The sequence below is a fragment of the Podarcis pityusensis genome (assembly GCF_964106645.2).
Source record: "Podarcis pityusensis genome assembly, chromosome: 3".
NCBI classification, from domain to species: Eukaryota; Metazoa; Chordata; class Lepidosauria; order Squamata; family Lacertidae; genus Podarcis; species Podarcis pityusensis.
Genome location: NC_138026.1, coordinates 108171694 through 108194300, shown reverse-complemented (window position 1 = coordinate 108194300; position 22607 = coordinate 108171694). Strand labels below are relative to the sequence as shown.

General features: G+C 45.6%; 1 protein-coding gene across 3 annotated transcripts in view; it reads left to right on the top strand.

The window, feature by feature from the left end:
• FSHR (follicle stimulating hormone receptor) overlaps window positions 1-22607 on the top strand; it is an 88623-nt gene that overhangs the window by 28639 nt on the left and 37377 nt on the right. For 2 of the 3 annotated variants that reach the window (XR_013984774.1, XM_081000961.1), the window contains exons 2-4: window positions 3858-3929; window positions 17318-17392; window positions 20447-20521. Coding sequence is in view for 2 of the 3 variants with exons in the window: in XM_081000961.1 (XP_080857087.1) it covers window positions 3858-3929; window positions 17318-17392; window positions 20447-20521 (222 nt within the window). In the remaining variant the exon portion in view is untranslated. The remainder of the gene's footprint in view (window positions 1-3857; window positions 3930-17317; window positions 17393-20446; window positions 20522-22607) is intronic. The other variant, XM_081000962.1, reaches the window with a different exon arrangement.

The window sequence follows — 22607 nt, the reverse complement described above, 5'->3', positions numbered from 1 at the left end:
TGTTATGCCATTGCTCGCATCACCAAGTCCAAGATCCAGGTCTCCAGCCCACGCAGATTTAATTTGGTAAGGGCTGGAGAAGAAAGAGAAAAGGGTGATTTTGGAACAACACTGGAAGGACAAGTTGATTCAAAATTGTTATTACGAAAGAAATCTGTGCTCCGAGGAGATAAAAAGTGGAGATTCATCTCTCAGGCAAGGCTGCTGAGGCAAAAAAAAGACAAGAAAAAACCCTCCAGTAATTCAAGAAACAATTAGCTGTCACTTCTCAGGGGTAGCAGACTGTGAAAAGTAGTTAGATGGTGATATAATCTTTGTATTATGACTGGCTTTGGAAGAAAATTCTCATGGCGGGGGAGGTGAATCTAGAGTCAATCCTGCGTGAGGCCATTTTTTATCAGGCGGCCATATTTAGTTGGCAGAATCAGCCTACTCAGACTTCAGCTCAGGTGATGGATAGAGACTGGGGGAGAAATCCAGTCCTGTCGGCTTTTTCGTGTGAACACACCTGTCCTGGCCCTCACTATGCCTGAAGTACTCAACCTCAAAATTTAATGCGCAAATCAGATTGGTACCTAGGTAAGGCACAGCAGGTATATAAGAGGCTAAGTGCAAACTAAGGCATTGATCCCACATACTAAGGCATTGATCCCACAAGTACCATGGTTCCTGCCTTTTCCTTTTGAAGGACAGAGTGGACACGACAGTTATTATTATTATTATTATTAATTATTAATTATTATTAATTATTATTAAGTATTATTAAGTATTATTAAGTATTATTATTATTATTATTTATTCCCCGCCCATCTGGCTGGGTTTCCCCAGCCACTCTGGGTGGCTTCCAACAAAATATTAAAATACAATAGTCCTTCAGATATTAAAAGCTTCCCTAAACAGGGCTGCCTTCAGATGTCTCCTAAAAGTCTGGTAGTTGTTTTTTCCTTTGACATCTGGTGGGAGGGTGTTCCACAGGGTGGGTGCCACTACCAAGAAGGCCCTCTGCCTGGTTCCCTGTAAACTCACTTCTCGCAGTGAGGGAACTGCCAGAAGGCCCTCGGCGCTGGACCTCAGCATCCGGGCAGAACGATGGGGGTGGAGACACTCCTTCAGGTATACTGGACTGAAGCTGTTTAGGGCTTTAAAGGTCAGCATCAACACTTTGAATTGTGCTCAGAAACGTACTGGGAGCCAATGTAGGTCTTTCAAGACCGGTGTTATGTGGTCTTGGCTGCCTCCCCCAGTCACCAGTCTAGCTGCCGCATTCTGGATTAGTTGTAGTTTCCGGGTCACCTTCAAAGGTAGCCCCATGTAGAGCGCATTGCAGTAATCCAAGCGGGAGATAACCAGAGCATGCACCACTCTGGCGAGACAGTCTGTGGGCAGATAGGGTCTCAGCCTGTGTACCAGATGGAGCTGGTAGACAGCTGCCCTGGACACAGTTAGTGGCCAGAGTATCAGGACTGGGCAAGCAAAAGGACACTTCTTTGGGTAGGTTGGGCTTGTGATGTCTGTTTGTGCCAGCGCTAACATCTCCATGTCCATGCCCTTGCATGTGGGGTTGGAGCAAGGTCAGTGTCCAATTTACCCTCAGTTTGCCTCCTGAAGAGGCTGTTCATTGGTAGGAAGAGATGTTGGAGGTTTCTCCACAGCAAGAGGTGTCTGATCAGGGTGCCCGGTGCCATAGGGGCATAACACTCCCCTGTCAACCTGCTTGGCCCCTCTCCTGGACCCAGATCTCCATTCTTTGGGCTTCTGACCTCCTCCCCAGGCTCAGACACTTATTGGGGTCCTGACTTCACTTCTCCTATCCCACAAGAACACTCTCTGGTGTCATCTACATCCAGCTCCTTGAGCTCCACCAGGATCTAACCATCCGTTCCATGGCGTCTCCATGAAACCCAGGCCTCTTCCTGAAACAATATGGGAACTGAAACACAGCTGTCCTAAAAAGCTGCCTTCTGGCAAATCACACCATTGGCCCATCTAGCTCAACAAGGTCTGCACTGATTGACAGCAGCTCTCCAAGGTTTCAGGCAAGGGCCCTGTCTTCTGTGCTGGGGACAGGGTTGGGGGAATCCATCTATTTCACTTTCTCATTTTTCCAATCTTCAGCTGTCCATCAGTCCTTATGCACTGGTTTGGAAAGCAGGGGAGGAGAATTAAGTCCTCATGAAAACCCATCAGCATCTTAATGTGACTTTCTCCTAATATACAGATTTTTGTATACAGTTTTGCCTTTTCTCAAAGCAGTCTTCCCTAATATAATCCATATGGTATTATTTTCCCCAGTATATACCGTATTTTTCACTCTATAACACGCACCCGACCATAACACGCGCATAGTTTTTAGAGGAGGAAAACAAGAAAAAAAATATTCTAAACGAAACAGTGGATGTATGATTTTTTTTGGTTCATGCTGTGGCCACAAACGTGATCTGACGGTGAGTTTGGGGTAGCCCAATGCAAAAATCCTGAGGATCCATGTGGATCCATGCTTTGTAACCACGTTTTTGCACCACTGTGGCCCCAAGCAATAGTGGGTGCATGATTTTTTTGGTGCAAGCTGTAGCCATGGACATGCTATGTGATCTGATGGTGAATTTGGGAGACCCAGTGCAAAAATCCTGAGGAGCCATGTAGATCCGTGCTTTGTAACCACGTTTTAAGGAGGGAGGGAAGGAAAAGCACTCAAGGGACAAGGAGCACGTGTGGGGTGTGTGGAGAAGGATGCTGCTAATAATGCAGAAGAGGGGTATAAGAGGAGAAGGCTCCTCTCCTCTCCTGCTTTGCTCCTTTAAAGCAAGCAGGCTCTCTGTCCCTCTTTCCTCCCCACTCAGCGGCTCTTCTTCCGCTTTGCTGTTTCAAAGCGAGCCACGGAGGAGGGAAGGAAGGGGAACCATGGCTCCTCTGCTCACGACTGCAGCAGATCCCCCCGCCATCCATAGGCATTCGCTCCATAACACGCACAGACATTTCCCCTTACTTTCTAGGAGGAAAAAAGTGAGTGTTATGGAGCAAAAAATACGGTAGGCACATCTATGCACACTTTAAATCGTATGAAGTTTCGTACACATTGGTCGACTGGAGAAGTGCTCTGCAAAATTCAAAAAAAAAGTGTGAATTTTGATTGGTGGCTGTGTTTCATTCCACATACAGTCATACCTCTTGTTACGTTTGCTTCAGGTTAAATCTTTTCAGGTTGCATCCCATGGCAACACGGAAGGCAACTCAGAAAGGGTCACTTCCGGGTTTCGCCGCTCGCGCATGTGCAGATGCTCAAAATGACGTCATGCGCATGCGCAGAAGCGGCGAATCACGACCCGCACGCGTGCAGACGTGGGTTGCCTTCTGCTCAGGTTGCGAACGGGGCTCCGGAATGGATCCCGTTCACAACCAGAGGTACCACTGTACTGTGTATTATTTTGGAGAGTGTGGATTAGGTAAAGTCGCCTTCAAATGCAAATTGAAGAGAATTTGTCTCCCATTCCTGGCCTTCCCTTGTGCTCATCCAGCATTACCTCAGCTACATCACTCTGGGATCATGTTTGGCCAACCATGTATTCTGTTAGGGGTGTGTGAGAGAAAAACAGAATAAAATAAGTGAATCACAGAGAGAATATATATATATATTTCAACTAGTCAACTATTAGAATAAAAGCTCATGCTGAAGTAATTTGGGGGGGAGAGGGGGGGGAATGAGAAAGTTGGCATCAGAATGTGTTCCTATGAAGTTTAACATTGTCTAGGCATGGAATTTTAATTCTCTTTATCCAAAATGTGAACTGTACTAATTACTTACCAAGCTATGCTTAATACATAAATATGTTTTGTCCCCCCCCCCCTTGTGTTTTCAGGGTATTTTTCCTCACCAAAATAAGAATCATACCGAAAGGAGCTTTCTTGGGACTCGATGAAGTTGAAAAAATGTATGTACCTCCATATTCACTCATTACATTTGTAGAATGATTTAGAAGGCTATTTTTGGTTTGGGGTTGTTTTTCCCCTCTCTTCCCTAGACCTGCAATGTGCTTTAATTAAGCTATCAGCTCACCGCTCCCATAGGAGCCTCCTCTTCATTCACTTAAAGACGGGGGGGGGGGCGTTGTGAAGGAGAGTTCGCAAAGCCAATCTTCCAAAGCGGCGTTGCCACAATTACATCTGTGCATCCTTATGAAATAGGTTTTTCAATAAGGAGTTGATTGGTGGGCACTTAAGAAGCAAACGGAATACGAGATCACAAGAGAAGAGCAGACTCTGTAAGGCGACTTAAGGGCTGCTTCTCTTCATGTGGGTGGCACTGCGGTCTAAACCACTGAACCTCTTAGGCTTGCCGATCAGAAGGTCAGCAGTTCAAATCCCCATGAGGGAGTGAGCTCCCGTTGCTCTGTCCCAGCTCCTGCCAACCTAGCAGTTCTGGGGCACCCAAAGTAGTTGCACTGGGAGGTTTTAAATAGGGACTCACCGATCCAACTGTCCGTTGTGAAGGGTCCAGGGCAGGCGGTGCATACACTGACAGCTGTCTTAAGCATGTGCTGACACTGAACCTGCACTCCTTCATTCATTCAGGGGTGAATGAATGTCCCATTTTGTCCCCCTCATTGCCTCCCCACTGCTGGCACCGTGCCTCTCTCACCTACCTTGCATAGCGGTGACTTAGAACTAGTTACTGAGAACCTCAGGAGGTTGAGTGCTCTTGCACCCAGGTCCTGCTTGCAGGTTTCCTATAGGCATTTGGTGGCTCTTGTGAGAACAGGATGCTAGACTAGATGGGCCACTGCCCTGATCTAGCAGGCCTCATTCTGTGTCCTTGGCAAAGACTGGTACTAGTTCAGTTGTGGAGGTTGGGCCATGAGGGTGAACTTGGCTCTGCCCCACCAGCCTGACTTCATATTTACAATGAGTCTAGGGGGAGAGCACTGGCTGTCAGCTTCTTCCTAAGTCTCCGTGTTTGCCTTTGTAGGAACCCCTCAGAGGAGGTTGGGGACAAAACTAGGATCAGTTGACTTTACCTGCCTGGCAATTGGCTGTAATAATGATGATGATGATTATGTATTATTTTTACCCCGCCACTCTGGGCGGCTCCCAACAGAATATTAAAAACACGATAAAACATCAAACATTAAAAACTTCCCTAAACAGGGCTGTCTTCAGATGTCTTCTAAAAGTCAGATAGTTGTTTCTTTTCTTGACATCTGGTGGGAGGGCGTTCCACAGGGTGGGCACCACAGCCGAGAAGGCCCTCTGTCTGGTTCCCTGTAACCTCACTTCTCACGGTGAGGGAACCACCAGAAGGCCCTCGGAGCTGGACCTCAGTGTCCGGGCTGAGAGATGGGGGTGGAGACACTCCTTCAGGTATACTGGGCCGAGGCCATTTAGGGCTTTAAAGGTCAGCACCAACACTTTGAATTTTGCTTGGAAACATACTGGGAGCCACTGTAGGTCTTTCAGGACCGGTGTTATATGGTCTCGGCGGCCGCTCCCAAGTCACATTCAAAGGTAGCCGCACGTAGAGCGCATTGCAGTAGTCCAAGTGGGAGATAACCAGAGCATGCACCACTCTGGTGAGACAGTCTGTGGGCAGGTAGGGACTCAGCCAGCGTATCACATGAAGCTGGTAGACAGCTGCTGTGCACACAGAATTGACCTGCTCCTCCATGGACAGCTCTGAGTCCAAAATGTAGCTCAGTAATAGAGTACCTGCATTGCATGCAGAACATCTCCAGCATCTCCAGGTAAGACTAAGAGAGGACAGAGTCTGAAATCCTGGAGAGACACTGCCAGTTAGTGTAGATAGCACTGAACTAGGTGGACCAAAGGCAGCTTAGTAAGTCCCTGCCATTAGTCTCCACCCTTCCACCCTGCAAGTCATCCTTGTGGGCCAATACTGGCTTGTTCATTTTTGCTGCACATCCCTTGCCTCCCAGCAGGGCTCATGGAAGCATGAAGATGACTGCTGAGCCCACCTGTAAACTATTTCTATTGTTGTTCGTTACCTGCAGAAACCATATGTCTGCCTTGTATAAAGTGCGAAAGAGGGGATGTTGATGAGGGAGGAAGCTTGTGACAAAACTGACAAACACTGTTAGCGAAAGAGCAGCCGGGAGGGGGTGGGGGGGAGAAGAAACACAATGCTAAGCAGGGGAAGTGGCTTTCATTTGAAAATATAGCGATGTGCTGTGGAAACTCTGTGGGGAAACAGTTTAAAGTGCGGCAGCAATGAAAATAGGGGGTTGATGAATATGCAAACGAGACCAATCAGCATCGGCGGCGTCTGCAGATGAGAAGCAGCAATGAAATGTGAAATGGCTCACAAATCAAAAATATAACCCATAAAACATTCATTGGAAATATTCATGATAATGTAGGGGCACAAACTATATAATCAAGTGATATATTTGCATATAAAAAGGAGACCCCCTTGTATGAGATTCTTCCACCTGCCTCCCCCCGCCCCGCAATATCATACACACACAAAAAAAACCTAGATTAAAGTCAACGGTAGGCTATTTAAAGGAAATGGCTATTAGAAATGTGATGCCTCCATGTGGTAAAATGTATTTTTCCTAGAGTATACAAATTAGATACTTCAATACACATGCGGCGCGCTGTGTTAGCACGAAGCTAGCGGGGAAAGAAATTCCCACAATGGATATATACGCTGCAGAAGTTTAGTGAATTAAAAATTTCATGTCTGTGAGAAGGGAATGGATGACTTCAAACAGGCTCTCGAGGACCCATCTGCAGGGCCTATCGACTGAAGAGAGAGCTTAATGGAAAAATGTCATTGTGCTGAATTTTGTAGGGGGAGAGAAAAACAACTTTTCCACAGAGGGGAAAGCTTTTGCATTGGTAAAAGATTCGAGCCTATCATCCCACAGGGTGTGGATCTGCATAAATGTAACGAGATCTGCACCGGGGTGTTCAGATACGGTTAAAGCTTGTGAATAACTAAGCCACTGCACATTGGTATGCGAGGTGCAGATCGGAGACGCTTTCAGACTGTCGCTCTTTAGCAGGTGGAATTCAGTCACATACCAGATAATTCAGGTGGTGCAATTAAAGTGGATTTGGCACTCTCATGCAGTCAAGATGCTCCCCTTTCTCCCTCCCCTAGGGAAAAAAAGAACCGGGCTTTTTACAGTAGGGAAAATGATGGAGAAATGTGAGCTATCTATTCTAAATTTAGGTGGAAGGAAAATTGCCACGTCTCAGGGCTTGACCTGAAGTTCCAGGCATTTAGACCCTTTCTCAGTGTCTCCAGGGAAGGGGGTGAAACATGAATGGAGAACCGGTTGGTTGCCTTCCATTTGTTGCTGGATTCCAATTTCCAACATTCCTGGACCTTCGCCATGCTGCCTGAGACTGATGGGAGTTGAGGGTCTAAGAACAGTTTCCCCAGACCAGGGTAAAGGGGCCAAAACCAAGGGGTTGGGCTCATTTCTGCTCTTCTTGATCAGAGATTTTGCTGTAAGCTTTGCTTCCATCAGGCACCGGAAGTGCTAGACACAGCCAGCTTTTCCTCTAGCTAGATGCCCAGAACTTGAACCTAGGATCTCCTTGAGGGACAGAACCCATCCAGCAAACCTGAGGAATCTGTCACTTTTTCAGAGCCTGATATTTGTGCTGCAAGATTAGTGGCTTCCATAACAGTTGACTGGGCTCCTAGGTGCCATTTCTATTTGGCTATCTTTTACCACTCCGATATAGAAGGACGTTGCTTCTAATTCCTAGTTGCTCAGTAGCCAGTCTCTTGGAGGCAGAAAGATGATCTCATTGCAGGTGCACAGCTATGCGCTTAGTTAAGGGCTGGGGAATCCATGGTTCTCCAGTTGTTCCTTGGGCTATCTGCTCCCTTCAGGATCAGGCACCATGGCCAATGGTTAGGGATGATAGGGTTTGTACTCCAACATCTGGAGGGCCACTGGTTCCCCCTCTCTGTCATTGTCTTGTAGGGCTAGCACTCCAAATGTTCTGGGATAGGCCAGTCAGGTCTGTGTCCTCCAATCACATTGTCACTGGCTGAAAGCAGGAATGCTAGAGGATTCCGTCGCAAATGGAAACAGGAGCAGAAATTGCTGCAATTCTCATGCACATCCAAGGTCAGGAGTAGAAAGCACACAAATGAATAGGAGTGGTGTTCACTATCATAGGTATTTTAGTCCACACACATTATGTAAATAGATATGTTGTTTCCCACAATGTTTTTGGCATTTCCCATCCGTTGTGCTGAAATTAATTATGTAGTGAATTGCATAATAAATTCAATTTGCTTTGGCCATAGCGGATAGCAAAACGAATGGCGTAGGTTGTAGCGAAATATGAGCCGAAGCAGTACTGACTGTAACAAATGTAGGGTAGAATGGAAATTGCTTTTGCCCCCCTAGACCCATCCAGACTACAATAGAGATTTGACTCAACTGATCAGAAAACTTTGCTACATCATCTGGACATTGCAACATGGAGCCTAATCTGTCATCTAGCTAGTTTCATGGTGGTAGATTCCTGCAAATATCGCTGACCCTGCCAAGGAAAACTTGGCCATGGAAGAAAGGTGGCCTGTTGTCTTTTGTGGGAGCGCAGCTGGCACTGCTTTGCCGTAATGAAGCCAAATTTTGGCAATCCAAGGCCTTGTGTGTGACTTCTGAAATCCACAATGGTCCAATAGCATCACTTAGGTGTCTTGTTTGTTTCCTTTCCCCCATCCCTCTTCTGGCCTGCAAGTGGAACACCTGGCAGCTTGCTTTCTCTTGCCAAGGCCTATCAGTAGGAGAGACCTTGACTATTGTGATACCCTTACAGCTCCTTCAAGAAGTAATAATTTTTTTAAATGGAGCTGATCATTTGTTATTCCTGCCAATAACTCACAGCTGCTATCAAAGAGAAAAGCTTTCGCTTGGCTTGTCTTAAAACTTTTTGAATGAACAGACCAAGAGCGGTGCTCTGTAAAAATGGAGCTTATACATTCTTGGATCATGGTCTCTGCTTCCTTGAGGTTGTGGGAATGTTCAGGGATGCAGGAGAGGATATGTTGTCTGATTATATCCTTATCCAACTTCTGTTAACAAGTTGCACAATTTCAACAGAGTAACATTCCCTTCTTTTAAATTTGCAGCGGCTGCGTTTGCTCAGGCTCGCTAAAGCCTCTATAATAACTGTTCTGGTATTTTCCCCTTTTTCCCTCATAAAATATAAGAGACGACACAGTATAAAAAGAGTTTACTCACATTCTGTTCACAATCAGATCCCAGAAGGTAGACTTAGCTTAATAAAGTAACATACACTTGGAATCTATCTCATAAGAAGACAGTCCCTTTGTCCTCTCTTTGCTGGAAGCCAATAGGGCATCTTTGGCTTAGTAGATGTTGTTTCTTCGATGCATGTAGTGAAAGAGAGAGAGATGGCTGCCCTGCCCTGTGCTTTTGTCGTTACCTGCACAGGTGAGGCCACACCCACCTCTAGTCACATGCAGAGGAAGTCTGTCCCAGCCCAGAAGGAAACAGGAAGTTTACCTGCTGGCTGGACAAACATTCCTCCCCATGTGTAAACATGTTCACTCTAGGAATGTTGTACTTGACTGCTCTTGTGTTTCACATCCCACAGAGGTAAGATCAAGGAAGAGGGTTAGAGAAATATAAAAGTACAATATTTACAATCCGAAGAATAGGGTGGGTCCTAAAATCACTCTCTCTCAGCATCAAAGGCCAGGTAAGAGGAGTGTTTTCAGCATACAGTGGAGGCTACATAAAGATAATGAAATCATATTGTTTTAATTACCTTAAGTATTGAACATGACAGAATGTGTTGCTCTTCAGCAAAATGGTGGCATGAGATGAAGTCAGCGGTGATGTAGTTTGCAAGGTATCAAAGGAGAGAGAGCACAGTAATCCTCTGAGTTTATCAAAATGATACTTAAATACATCCTCTGTAGAGTGTCATGTATATAAAGGTCAGTGTTGTTCATTGCAATTCTGTTTCTGGCAAGGGATAACACACAGCAACAGGAAATAAGGACACATTTTGTCCATAACAAGCTTTCTGAGAATTGTTCAAATTTTGAAGACTGTATCTACAATCTAGTGTTGTGCCAAAGATTATGGGTTGTATCCAAACTTAGTCAGAATAAAGGTAAAGGTACCCCTGACCGTTAGGTCCAGTCACGGATGACTCTGGGGTTGTGCGCTCATCTCGCTCTATAGGCCGAGAGAGCCGGCGTTTGTCCGCAGACAGCTTCCGACTCATGTGGCCAGCATAACTAAGCCGCTTCTGGCGAACCAGAGCCGTGCAGAGAAACGCCATTTACCTTCCCGCCGGAGCAGTACCTATCTATCTACTTGCACTTGACATGCTTTCGAACAGCTAGGTGGGCAGAAGCTGGGATCGAACAACAGGAGCTCACCCCATCGCGGGGATTTGAACTGCTGACCTTCTGATCGGCAAGTCCTAGGCTCAGTGGTTTAACCCCCAGTGCCACCCGCATCCCTCTCCTAGTCAGAATAGACTGATTGAAATTAATGTAGTTGCATCCATTGCTTTCAATGGGTCGTCTCTTGAGTATGGCTTAGTTGGATACAACCTTTCTACTTTTTACAGACCATTCTCCATCAATTGATGAGGAAAGCAGGTAGGAGAGCACCACCGATGGGCTTGTTCACTCCTAGAACAAGACCCACCTCTTCTAGTTTCGATGTTATTATGTATGATGATTGCATAGGAATGTAATGTGGTGGACAGTCAGACACCATGGGAGCAAGGGCTGAACCCAGTACTGTAGTGGCAAATTCAGAAGTTCAGGGGCCCTTTGTGATAGCCACAGCCACAACCCCTCTTAGCTCAGCCCCTTCTAAGAATTATAATTAGGAATGTATTACAACCAACAATGCAGATCTCCACTTGATGCCTTTCAGCAAGATCTACGATTTTCCAGTCATGCACATGGACAAATAATTTGGAGTGCACCACTATCGTATTTCGGAGTGACTTAAGTTGTGTTTTCCTTGGAGTTCCATCCTTGGAGTTCCATGATCACAGAACATGCCCGCTATTCCCTTGAAACTGAAACACCTTGTATCTTCAGTTTTCCTAAATGCTTTGTTTCGGAGCATGCAGTGGCTGAAAAGCTCCCCTTTCCTGCTGATTTGGTGCTGGAGCCGGGGACCCTGCTGAAGATATAATAGCAGGTATTTGACTTCATCCGACCCCAGACCACTACACCACTGGCTGAATCAGTCCTCTGCTTTTAAGTCTGAGCCACAAGGGCAGGGTTTCCTCACTTCTCAGCTGTGTCTCTGCTTTGCAGTCTCCCATGACCTGCCCCCACCAAAAAAAAAAAATCTATGGGAGCCAACCAACACCAGCACTGGGGAGGAGTGGGAAACTGCAGCCCTCCAGATGTTGGACTCTGGCTCTTGATGGGTTTTGTAGCACAACAGCATTTGGAGGGCTACAGATTCCCTGTCCTTCATCTGCAAAATGGACACCCCAAAATAGCTGCAGCTGGCTTCTCTTCAAATGGAGGTCGTTGATTCCAGCTATTGTAGCCTACCCTTGGATGCAGAGAAACAGCAGGAATAGAAGAATTTGCTTCTTAGAAGGGTTCAGGGAACTCATAATGTAGACAACCATCTACATGCTGCTAGATCAGGCTTCCTCAAACTCAGCCATCCAGATATTTTTGAGACTACAATTCCCATCATCCCTGACCACTGGTCCTGCTAGTTAGGGATCATGGGAGTTGTAGGCCAAAAAAAACTTCTGGAGGGCCGAGTTTGAGGAAGCCTGTGCTAAATGATGGTTATGGTGCTGATTTTGTGCAATTGTTTTTACAGTCGTGTTCCTGTCCGCAGGCAAATTATTACGTTGCCTTTATTCCTGGCTATTTCTGATCTGCCATGGCCTTTTAACAAAATCCATAGTATTGGTTCTGAAGCTGACCTTGTCTAATCATATTGATTGTGACCAGCTGAAGGCTAATTGGGAGACCAGTTGCTATGGCAATGCTTGGGTCACGCACTGAAAGAGACAATGCGGGGTGTCTATGGAGGGTGGATGAAAAAAATGTTGAGCTTTTGGAAACTAACAGATAACGCCTGGAGAGATAAGTCTGGAGGGATGCAATGGTCAATGGGGCATATTTTTATTTTCTCCCTTGCTGCCTCCACCACCCCAATTATTTTCCTTTCATTTTTCAAGTTCTTTAAACGATCTACATCTTCTGAACCAGTGAATGTAACAACAACCACAACAACACCTTAGCCACAAGAAGGTTTTTTTGGGGGGGGGGTTAAACATGGAGTCACTGCACATTCCGATTCAGCTGGCAAAAGGCAGGACTGCCACAAATTCTAAGTTTGGTGTGGGAGGTTGCTATAAATTAGTTTGTTAAGTGGCAAATGAGATTCTGCAACCCCTCCACCTCCTTTTTACCAGTCTGTGAGCCTGACAACTGCCCTTCCTCCCCACTGAAGTGCAAAGGGTTGCAAACAATTCATAGCTTCCGATTACTCCTGCAGTTTGGATTTGTCGGGTGGCATCTTCCATCGAAGTGACTGGGCCTGATTTTCTAATGTGGATTTCAGCAGCAGCCTCCCTAATTTGGATCAGGACCATAGCAAAGGGTTAAAGCAAGAGTACAGAATCTCATTGGCTCCAGAAGCCAAGATTCTTACCAGGATCTAGAGGCGTGGGCCAAATTTGATGGGTAGTTGGGGCTGCACACGGACCTGTCGCCCCTCAATGACATCACGTGATTGGGAGCTTTGAAGTTCTGAAGTTGCGGCTTCAAATTTAAGCTTGTTGGTGTCTCTCTGGTCCCTTTCACCATCGATGTTGGCTGTATGCTCTGTGTTATTTTATTAATACTATCACTAAGGGTTTGTCATGGCCTTTGGCTAGAAGGATAAACTTATGAACTTAGAACTATATATCGCTTAACTATGATAGTCTCCAAACCTTTATCTAGATGCTAAGGATAGGAACAGCCGCACCTCTTGTTTGGAGGCGGTGCGTACCTACTCAGTGCTGATGTATACAGACCTCGGTTCTGTATACCTGAAGGAGCGTCTCCACCCCCATCAACCAGCCCCGACACTGAGGTCCAGTGCTGAGGGCCTTCTGGTGGTTCTCTCACTGTGAGAAGTGAGGTTACAGGGAACCAAGCAGAGGGCCTTCTCGGTAGTGGCGCCTGCCCTGTGGAACGCCCTCCCAGCAGATGTCAAGGCAATAAACAACTATTTTACTTTTAAAAGACAACCTGTAAAACAAGAAAATCTTTAATAATAATAAAAAACTCTAAAAAAAAAAAAGAAGGTGGCCCTGTTTAGGGAAGTTTTTAATGTCTGACGCTGTATTGTTTTTAATATTCAGTTGGAAGCTGCCCAGAGTGGCTGGGGAAACCCAGCCAGATGAGCGAGGTATAAATAATAAATTATAGAATCATAGAATCATAGAGTTGGAAGAAATAAAAAAATTCCTTCCTGTAGCACCTTAAAGACCAACTAAGTTAGTTCTTGGTATAAGCTTTCGTGTGCATGCACACTTCTTCAGATACCTCTTCAGAACTTATCTGAAGAAGTGTGCATGCACACGAAAGCTTATACCAAGAACTAACTTAGTTGGTCTTTAAGGTGCTACAGGAAGGAATTTTTTTTTTTTCGACTATGGCAGACCAACACGGCTACCCATCTGTAACTGGAGAGTTGGAAGAGACCACAAGGGCCATCGAGTCCAACCCCCTGCCAAGCAGGAAACACCATCAGAGCACTCCTGACATATGGTTGTCAAGCCTCTGCTTAAAGACCTCCAAAGAAGGAGACTCCACCACACTCCTTGGCAGCAAATTCCACTGTCGAACAGCTCTTAACGTCAGGAAGTTCTTCCTAATGTTTAGGTGGAATCTTCTTTCTTGTAGTTTGGATCCATTGCTCCGTGTCCGCTTCTCTGGAGCAGCAGAAAACAACCTTTCTCCCTCCTCTATGTGACATCCTTTTATATATTTGAACATGGCTATCATATCACCCCTTAACCTCCTCTTCTCCAGGCTAAACATGCCCAGCTCCCTTATTATTATTATTATTATTGGAGAGAAGGGAGAAGACTGGAGAAATCAAGGAAAGGAAAGCTGTGCAGGACTAGGAAAGTTGGAGAGAAGGGTATGCTGACACCGTGTGCCAAGAGAAGCAGCAGGGACCCCAAGAAAAGAGGGATGGAAAGGGGAGCAGGCCATGGAAACGCATTGTTTCTGAATGCCTGTTGTTGGGAATAGCAGGATAGGAGAGCACTGTTGCGCTGATGTCCTGCCTGTGGTCTTACCACTGGCATCTGGCTGGCCACTGTGAGAATTTGATGCTGGACTAGATGGGTCTCTTCTTGTGTGTTCAGACCCAGAAACCTCTCCCCTAAATAAATTCACACTTGACTCAAATTTTGGTTTTGGTTTTTGGCTGAATGTAGGCCACAACTTTATCAATCACAGAAAGTGACTGGTTGCATAGGCTCTGGTTCGACTAGCTCCCTGCCATGCAGGTAGCGTTGACCCAGGGCACCAGCATAGGTCAGCCAAGGGTGAACGCCCGGATAAGCGGAAAGCTGGGAACAGGCTAACTCCACCACCCAAATGTCCCCCTGGACTCAGACATGGGCACAACCCCCTCTCAGGGGTTGACCAAACCATAGAGTCTTTGGATTCCTTTAACGGAATACCCTTCACATACGGATGGCGAGAGCGTTCTCCCATCCCTATCACCTGAACCAGAGCCTATCCGGAACCTTACAATTTGTGGCGATTTGCTACGCAACAGGCAAAACCCAAATGGCAACAGCCAATCAGCCAAGTGGGGGAAATTCCTGCCATGCCCCTGTCCCAATGACAGACGACACATGACGGCATAGCAAGGTCAAGCACAAAGCCCTAAAAGTAGGGAGAGGTGGGCAGGTGTTCCAAATGCACGCGCCGAAAGAGGAAGCTCTGGGTCATGTGCATGGGCATAAATAGGTTCCTCGAACCATTTGGACTGAGTCCCATTGGCCAGATTGTACCCAGTTACGAGGGACCTACCAATCGGATGTTGTGGCTGACCAATCGTACCCACCCACAACACAGGGTGTCGGTTGTCCAGGTCTTTAAGGGGGAGGGCTTGATTTATCATTTTAGAAGATTAAGCCTTGGAGCGATGAAGGGGCTCTACCACAAAACTGTGACAGATGAAAGAGTGTTGCTTTTCTTGGAAAAGAATTTGGGCTAGTGGGGTGGAGGATTTTGATCTGAGAGCATGCAGAGTTCTACTCACATTTAAACCAAACCCCATGTTGCAAAGCCTTCTAGAAACCACATCCCACCCTGCTCTCCCCGTGCATCGCTCTTTTCCTTCCTCCCTCACTCCTGCTAGATAAAGATGATAATTACTTCAAACCTAGCATAGCTTGAAATAATAAATGATCCCTTTAAGAGGGGTTTGTATTCAAGGAAGCAAGAGCTGCTTCCGCTTGCTTAGCTTGGGTGAATTGCGGGAGACAGATCATAAACATAAAAGACACATTTTTATTTTTATTTTATCGTAGCTAGACTGTGTGTGTGTGTGTGTGTGTGTGTGTGTGCGTTTGAGTGTTTAAGTTTTGTTTAATTTACCATTCGAGGTTTACTTTAAAAAAAGAAACAAAAAAACCTTGATATATACTGTGTCGCTGTAAAAACACCTGCTGTTACCCGTTTCATCATAATGTGTAATGTAGTGGAATTAGCAATAGAACTTCCACTTAATCGCATTTCTTGACGTGAGTGGGGAATTTAAACACGAGGTTGTTAATGTTGGGTCGTGAGTTGTTTTGCATTTTCCATTCACCGTTGATGTGGTTTATAAGGTTAATTGAGATATGTGTCTCTGCCTCACAGCACCTTGGGGTGGGGGTAGGACCCAACACAGTGACGGAGGGTGGCTTTCTTCTGCTTCTGAAGCCTAGCTTCAGAGCTCTTTGACAAGGAGGGAAGAGCCGTAGCTCAGTGGCTGAGCATCTGTTTTGCCTGTTGAAGATCATAGGGCCAATTCTCATCTCCAAGTAGGGTTGGGAGAGAACCCTGCCTGAAACCAATCAGCATAGACCATACTGAGCTAGGTGGTCCATTGATCTGAGTCAGTATAAGGCAACCTCCTTTGACAGAATGCCCCATGGGAAGGATGGGTTCTGCCATGGGCTATTTTGGCAGTATTGTCAGTGCTCAGCGAAGAAGAAGAAGAGGAGGAGGAGGAGGAGGAGGAGGAGGAGGAGGAGGAGGACATGTTAGAACTTCCACTCCCTGAAGATTTTTTGCAAACTTTGGGAAAGGTTTTCCCCCATCCCTTGAATGTGCCAGAAACTTCAACCCAGCACTACTGTTCAGTTAATATGTTGTTATAGGATTTGGGGTATTGGGGTTGGTTGGTTTGGATACCATCTTTGGGTCCCCTCTAGGGCTGTGGTTTTATAAGATGGGGTTCTTCAGTAGAATTGATGAAGTGGTTAAACCAGTCTCTTTGTTAAATTAATGGCCCTGGCCAAGCTGTTAAGCATTCTTCTTACATGACTAAAGAGTTGGCCATGTTGTCATAGAAACAACTAGCTAATGCTATTTCTAGAAGGAAGCAGCAGGCCCTCTCCTGGCTGACTCTCTCTTCTGGCATGGTCCAAATGGGATATTCCTTTTGAATGCATAACAAATGCCCTGCAAATAGTAAATACTCACAACAAAGAGATTCATTTTCCTGATGTGCTCATTTTTCAAGTATCTATCATCTGTCTGTCTGTCTCTCTGTCTGTCTATCTATTGCATTTGTATCCTGCTCCTCAGCCAAAAAGACTCCCAGAGTAACTTACATGCAATAAATTAAAATAAGGCAGTCCCTACCTGACACAAAAGAGAGAAAAGGAGGGGGTGAGGGGGGGGAAACAAACTTGCGCACCAGTTCATATAGTCAAATAGCAGTTCTTAGAATATCCTCAGTTTTCAGTAGAGGGGGGCAGCAAAAAATGTGATCCTCTACCTTCACTTGACTGGTGCATTCTATCCTGCAAACTCCTGGAGATGTTTGCTATGCTATCTGAGGTACTGGAGTACTTTCCCTCCCCCCCCCTCCATCCTCTATTCCTGCAACAGGTTCTTACAAATATTCTTTTCTTTTAAGCCAGCTTTGTGTTTCAATGGCTTGTAGTCCAGGATTTATGGATCCTTCGATGCCAGCAACGTTTTTAAGTTATTCCCTTCATTTTTCACGTACATTTGTAATGTTGACGCTTCTGATAAATAGTGAGGCCACCTTGGCTGATGATTCCTTTTTCTTGACAGAGAAATCTCTCAGAACGATGCCTTGGGAACTATAGAATCGAACGTGTTCGCCAACCTTCCAAAACTCTATGAAATGTAAGTCAATAAATGGAATTGGAGGGCTGGGGCATTACAAGATACTGGTGGACCAACCATAAAATGCAACATGGTGGTTCCATGGGAACAAAATAGATCTAGGACTAGTTTTTTCTCTGTGTGTCTTTCTTTCCTTCTGCATCGGCTCATCAGGACTCAGTCTTGGCTATTGCAGGGTTGCCAACCATTTTAGGCTCATGAGCACATTTGATTTTTTTCCCTGTAGGTACCACCCCTTTTGGTCACTTCCCTCACCCTCTCCCCTGGATCAGACCCACTTCCAAGAGACAGAAAGAATGTGTCTGGTGACTGGGAGTGGCCGCTGAGACCATATAACACCAGTCCCGAAAGATCTACATTGGCTCCCAGTACATTTCTGAGCACAATTCAAAGTGTTTGCACTGACCTTTAAAGCCCCAAACGGCCACGACCCAGTATACCTGAAGGAGCATCTCCACCCCCATCATTCAGCCCGGACACTGAGGTCCAGTGCTGAGGGCCTTCTGAAGGTTCCCTCACTGTGAGAAGCAAAGTTACAGGGAACCTGGTAGAGGGCCTTTTTGGTAGCCACCCTTGCCCTGTAGAACACCTTCCCATCAGATATGGGAACTATAAGGAAATAAGCAACTATCTGACTTTTAGAAGACATCTGAAGGCAGCCCTGTTTAGGGTATTTTTTTAATGTTTGATGTTTTGTTGTGTTTTTAATATTCTGTTGGGAGCCGTCCAGAGTGGGCAGGGGTAATAATATTATTATTATTGCATACACACACACATGTTGCTTTTCCACAAAATCTCTGTAAAACTAAGATCCTGTAAAGCACATAGAGGTGAAAGAGGAAGTGGGGCAGAGTGTCACTCTTCCAACTTCCTTCTTCGGCTCTATTTGCATTCCAAAGGAGAAAGAGGTAACTGCCCTCTGTAACTCGTGACAATGGGGGCTGTGAGAGGGGATGCTTCTGCCATCCCATAATGGAGACTGAGGACCGAAGGAAGAGAAGTGAACAGGTGCTGTCCCTCTAAGTGTCCCTATTTTCCAGGGACGGTCCCAGATGTACAGAAGTTGTCCTGGTTTCTGTTTTGATCCCAGAATGTCCTGCTTTTCCTTAGGACATCCCTATTCTCCTTGGATAAATGTTGGAGGGTATGCTTCATTACTTTGGCAATTGTGGGTCTTGCATGTGTTAAGCCCCCTGCTTACAGGTGCCTGACCACACACCGGGCTTGATTGCTTTTTATTTACTTCAAACGTTCCTTGGCAGCCTTTTAGGGCAAAGCCCGTTCAAAGCAGCTTCCATTTAAAAAAGAGAGGATAAAACGTAATTCCCATAAAATGCAATTAAAGTTAAAGCAGCAGTTAAGACATTTCGGAAGCCAGCGCCGCACTCATACAAAATGTATTTAAATTGCTTTTTTTTAAAAAGCACTTTGAAAACGGACAGTTTAAAACCAGCAGCGATATAAAACATTTAAAAGTTCTGCATCTTAATTAAAAGGAGCTCAGAACAAACGGGTTTGTTGCCATACGTCCAGATTTTCCCGGACATTTTTTCCAATTTCCAGCCAGACATTGCTTCCGACTGGTACGTCCAGGAAATTCTGGGCGTATGGCAACCCTAAGCAAAAGGTACACCATTCAAGGTCACAGTCCAGTTAGATAAAAGCAGTCAAGGAGAGCGTAGAGCCTGTCTGGTGAGGGGTGTGGCCTTTGGAGGGAAAAACTTCATGTGTCGAGTTTGCAGGGGGCCACCACTAAAAAGGCCCTTTCTTTTTTCATTGTCTGTAGTAGTAGTAGTAGTAGTAGTAGTAGTATTTATTTATTTATTTATTTATTTATTTATTTATATACCGCCCTATACCCAAAGGTCTCAGGGCGGTTCACATAAAATATCAAATACATAAAATCAAAACAAAACAAAACCAACAACCCAATTTTTTAAAAAAACAACCAAAGTTGACAACTGAGGGCAGTGGCATCTGAAGCAGGGCCTCTGATGGCAATCTAAAAGAATGGGCCTGCTCATGTGAAAGATGACCCCAGTTTAGTTAGGCACATGTATTGAATGAAATGATTGGAGAGGGATGAGAGTTTGCTAAGGAAATTGAAATATACTCAGAGTCGAGAGTAGATTTCATGCTCTTTATTCAGCTCATAGTGGTGAGGAGGAATGAATGTCCCCTCAAAGTATCTGCTTTATATACATTATTTACACAATGGGCTGCACGTGATTGGCTAATTCCGGAATTCTCCTGTAGGCCAATCAGGTTGTGGATTCACTTCCATCTGGAGCCGGATTGGGTGGCTCCTGCAGACCAATCATACTGCTGCATTGTTCTAGGACCAATCAGACTGCTGCATTCTGAATCCTATTGTTCTAGGACCAATCAGACTGCTGCCTTTTGGATCCTATTCAACTCAGTACATAACAGAAATGCTAATGCCTGTAGCAATTGGGACATCTGGACCAGCCCAAAACCCAAATTCACCAGAATCAAAAGCAGTCAAGTGATAAGCTGTTTCTGTTGAGAGCTATGGTGTTAATCAGCCTCTGCCAACGAAAGCTGAACAGTGACAAACTGCTTATATCACATCACAAATGCATTTGTGTAACTGTAGTGGTGGCCCGGGGTGGGGAGAGAGACATTTGTGGAGAGGGTAAATAAATTGTCTTGCACTGTCAGGTCAGTGGTTCTCTGGACTAGAAGGGGCAAGTCATATGTCCTTCTGCAAGCATGGGAATTGGTACCAAGAATCCAAAGAACATAAGAGAAACTTTTAGCTGAAGAGGTATATTGGGAGATAGCCACTCACAGCAGACCACTTGCGCAGCAGCCATTCTCGTTCTTACCACAGCACATCAGCCAGAACCAATAGATAAACTTCACTTGCAAATGGAGTTGCTTAACTCCAGTTGCGCTGACCTTACATTGGGTCTCACCCATACTGTTTTGCAGATCATGTTGCTTTCCCCAGCCAAAGAATCTCATACTGTGGGGAAACGAGACAATTCGAATTATAACTGACGTTTTTCTTGTTTTTCTTTCCCCCCACAGAAGAATTGAGAAAGCAAACCATCTGGTGTATATTGATAGATATGCCTTCCAGAATCTTCCCAGTCTCAGATATTTGTGAGTATTCCTGACGTTGCGGCTGTATTTCCTGGGAAATTGTCCTTTTGCACAGACTTTTTCTTGCCTTATTCCTGTTCTGAAGTGCTGAATCAAGGTGCCACATGTGAACTGGATTGGCAGCTACAGTGGTACCTCGGGTTACGTACTTAATTCGTTCCGGAGGTCCGTTCTTAACCTGAAACTGTTCTTAACCTGAAGCACCACTTTAGCTAATAGGGCCTCCTGCTGCTGCCGCACCGCCGGAGCACGATTTCTGTTCTCATCCCGAAGCAAAGTTCTTAACCCGAGGTACTATTTCTGGGTTAGCGGAGTCTGTAACCTGAAGTGTCTGTAACCTGAAGCGTATTTAACCTGAGGTACCACTGTATTGGGCAAAGGATAAAATGGCCCTAATAATCTAGATTAGAGCTTTCCAAACTTTTCATGTTGGTGACACACATTTTTAGACATGCATCATTTCACGACACAGCAATTCAGTTTTACCAGCAAACCGGTTGGTTAAACTTTCCATCCCTAGGAAGAGCGTGGGGAGTGTTCGCGCGACACACCTACACACTGCAGCCAACACACTAGCGTGTCATGACACACAGTTTGGAAAATTCTGATCTAAATTGTCCAAGCAAGTGATGTTTTCCCCTCTTACTTGCTCAACTCTTTTTCTCTCCTGCCTGCACAATGAGCATTTAAACTTCACATGGAAAGCCATGAGCTGCGTCTCCTATTTATATGCAGTGCTGGGTGATGAGATGCCTTTTAATAAGAAAGCATCTGATTGTCAAGCTTAATTCCACATCTGTTTGAATGGCACCCTTCACAATGGATGCAGGTCTCCCAATATGCTTGCCACATCCGCTCCCATGGGGTTTCCATCATAATTCGTGGATAATTAATCCTACCCTCTGTACAAAGTACCCTCCAAAAATAGTCAAGCTGCTGTTAGCATCTGACCTGAATCTGACTGATAATATCTCTTCGGTCATAAGTAAAGAGAGGAAATGTAATGAAATCCAGCAGACTCTATTAAAATGGAAAGGGTGGCTTTGGGGCTTTGTAGACCACACTCCCCCCCCCCCCTCGCCCCTCACACCATTGCGGATTTTATTCTTAGCCCTGATTCAGCACAGCTGGTATGATACAAATATCCTACATGGGAGACTCCTTGCTGCAGAGGAGAAAGTCTGGCTATATGAGAAAAGCCTAATTATGTGCCCCACATTATTATTATTATTATTATTATTATTATTATTATTATTATTAATTTAAACCCCACCCATCTGGCTGAGTTTCCCCAGCCACTCTGGGTGACTCCCAATTGAGTGTTAAAAACAATACAGCATTAAATATTAAAAACTTCCCTAAACAGGGCTGCCTTCAGATGTCTAATGGACAATAAGCACATGGACACAAGTATTTTGGTTTTTGGGTTCGAATAGGCCACAAATTTATTGGTTAGAGATGTGAGCAGTTTGGCTTGACTCCCACCCATCTGCAGGGAGTCCAACTAAGGGTAAACCACCAATAGGGGGAGCCCTATGACTTACATCAAATAGGGGCGCTCCGAAGGGTCCCTGTTGGGGTTGTGACATGGCCCTAGCCCATGTCGGGACATTGGAAAGAGCCCACACCCCCGGATCCCTTCAGCAGGATACCCTTACTGAGGAGGGGCAGGACGAGGCTACAACCTCCCCTCCATCCAAACAAAGGCTTACCCAATGCCTAAGCACCAGCAAGAATGGAGGGTCTGCCCTCCCACGGCCCCACCCCTGCCCGGCACTGATTGGCCAGCAGTGCCACACTGGGTGTGGCCCCGCAGCTGGGACAACACGGAAGGGGGCGTCAACTCTCTGCCCCCTTGCTGGATCGCTGCAGAGTCCCAGAAGCCTAGCCGCAATGCCGCCAACTGGAAAACGAGAGCGGACTTCTCTCATTTTTTATTATGTGCACTCCTGCATAGGAGATTCCCTTCCAGCTCTACAGTTCCATGATGATAAATGGGGAGTGTTCACTTATACATTTAGTACCAGTGTAAAGGTAAAGGGACCCCTGACCATTAGGTCCAGTCATGGCCAACTCTGGGGTTGCG